At 49.8% G+C, this 1,859-nt stretch overlaps 1 protein-coding gene across 1 annotated transcript; it reads left to right on the forward strand.

The window, feature by feature from the left end:
• Positions 1-297: 297 nt before the first annotated feature.
• LOC119397729 (tigger transposable element-derived protein 4) lies at positions 298-1,413 on the forward strand. Its single transcript, XM_037665144.1, has one exon. It carries the CDS (start codon positions 298-300, stop codon positions 1,411-1,413), a length of 1,116 nt encoding a protein of 371 aa, XP_037521072.1.
• The last annotated feature ends 446 nt before the right edge of the window (positions 1,414-1,859 follow it).

Below are 1,859 nucleotides of genomic sequence, written 5' to 3' on the forward strand. Positions count from 1 at the left end.
TAGCTTCCGTCTGTCGCGATTATGCTGCTGCGACTTGATGGCGTGTGCCCGCGGCAAATACCGTGCCAAAACACTTCAAGAGAAAGCTGATATCCTGCGGGAAGTGGACGCCGGACTCTTGCCTAAGCAAGAAATCGCGAAAAAGCACGGTATACCGAAAACGACGCTATCTACTTATATAAAAATAAGAGGACTATTGAAGACGCCTCACAGGCAGAAGTTGCGAGCAAAAGAAGGAGGTTGCGGCCTGCAAAGTATCCTGACCTCAAGAAAGCGCTTCTCATTTGGATAAAGAAAATGCGTTCGCAGGACATACCACTGAGTGGCCCAGTCATACTGGCAAAGGCAGCGGACTTCGCCCTGCAGCTGGACTACGACGACTTCGCTGCTTCAGATGGGTGGCTGCACCGTTTTCGCGAGCGTTACGACCTCGTTTTCCGTGCTGTGTCGGGTGAAATGAACGCCGTCAACATGGAAACGTGTGAAGGTTGGCGCTCTGAGGTGCTTCAAGGCTACATGGAAAAGTATTCTCCGCAGGACATATTCAATGCGAATGAAACTGCCTTATTTTTCAAATTGCTGCTCGCCAAAACTATCACGTATAAAGGCGACAAGTGCACGGGAGGGAAAAAAAGTAAAGAACGGATAACTGTGATGCTTGTTGCGAACATGACTGGGACTGAGAAGTTGCTGCTGTTCGTGATAGGCAAATCGAGAAATCCTCGTTGCTTCAAGAACATCTGGTCCCTCCCATCAGACTACGCGGCCAACAAAAAGGCCTGGATGACGGGGGAATTGTTCGCGCAGTGGCTAGGGAAGCTTGACAAGAAGTTCGAACGCTGTGGCCGCAAAGTCCTGCTTCTTGTGGACAACTGTTCGGCTCATAAAGTCGACGTTGAGACGAAGGCCATTGAGCTGGCCTTCCTTCCAGCAAACACGACAGCGGTACTGCAGCCCATGGACCAGGGTATAATTAAAAATTTAAAATCATTTTATCGGCGTCAAATGTTGGAACGAATTATTTTGTGCAATAACTACCAAGTGATGCTCCTGAGTGCACTACACATGCTTGTGCGTGTTTGGGAGCAAGTGACAGCGCTTACGATAGCAAATTGCTATCGCCACTGTGGCTTCAGCACAGAAGCTCTGCAAGCTGACGAGCCACCGGTGCTCGAACACGGCGTCACCGCCCCCATGGCGGACGTTTTGGAAGACGTCTGCTTTGCGGACTACGTCGATGTGGACTCAAGTGCAGTGGTGTGTGGTGCACTCACGGATGACGACATAACATGTCAGGTGAGAAGTGCAGAACCTGTCGCTGCCAGTGACGATGATGAGGAGGAGGACGAAGCACCAGTGCGGCCCTCTGCTGCGGAAGTCATGGCCAGATTGAATGCCGCCCGTCTCTTCTGAAGTTTTCAAGAAGGCGGAGAAGAGGCCTTCCGCCAAATTCGCTCGTTAGAGCAAAAAGTGCTGGGTGTCGCCTTCAAGAAAAGAAGGCAGACCGCGATCACAGATTTTTTCAAAAAATAAATTGTTATGCCCTACTGAGTCGCAGTGTACTGCTGTTGTTCTTCACTTTCGTTAGTTCGAACTTTCGTTAATTTGAACTGAGGCGGCTTCCCCTTGCGGTTCGAATTAACGAGCTTTTACTGTACATGCTGGTGGGAAACTTTGGACAAGATCCCTTCAAGGAGCGTGTTATGTGTTTCATATAAATTGGTTTCTAGTTCCAGGACTTTATTGGCATGGTGAGGAACGTTGCTGGCGATGGAGAGCAGCCTACTGTCCTACATTTGTTGTTCTTCTACCGCATGCTGTCCGTGAACAACTTGGTGTGGCCACCCAAGCGTGCTTCT

The sequence above is a fragment of the Rhipicephalus sanguineus genome, chromosome 6 (assembly GCF_013339695.2).
Source record: "Rhipicephalus sanguineus isolate Rsan-2018 chromosome 6, BIME_Rsan_1.4, whole genome shotgun sequence".
Classification (NCBI taxonomy): domain Eukaryota; kingdom Metazoa; phylum Arthropoda; class Arachnida; order Ixodida; family Ixodidae; genus Rhipicephalus; species Rhipicephalus sanguineus.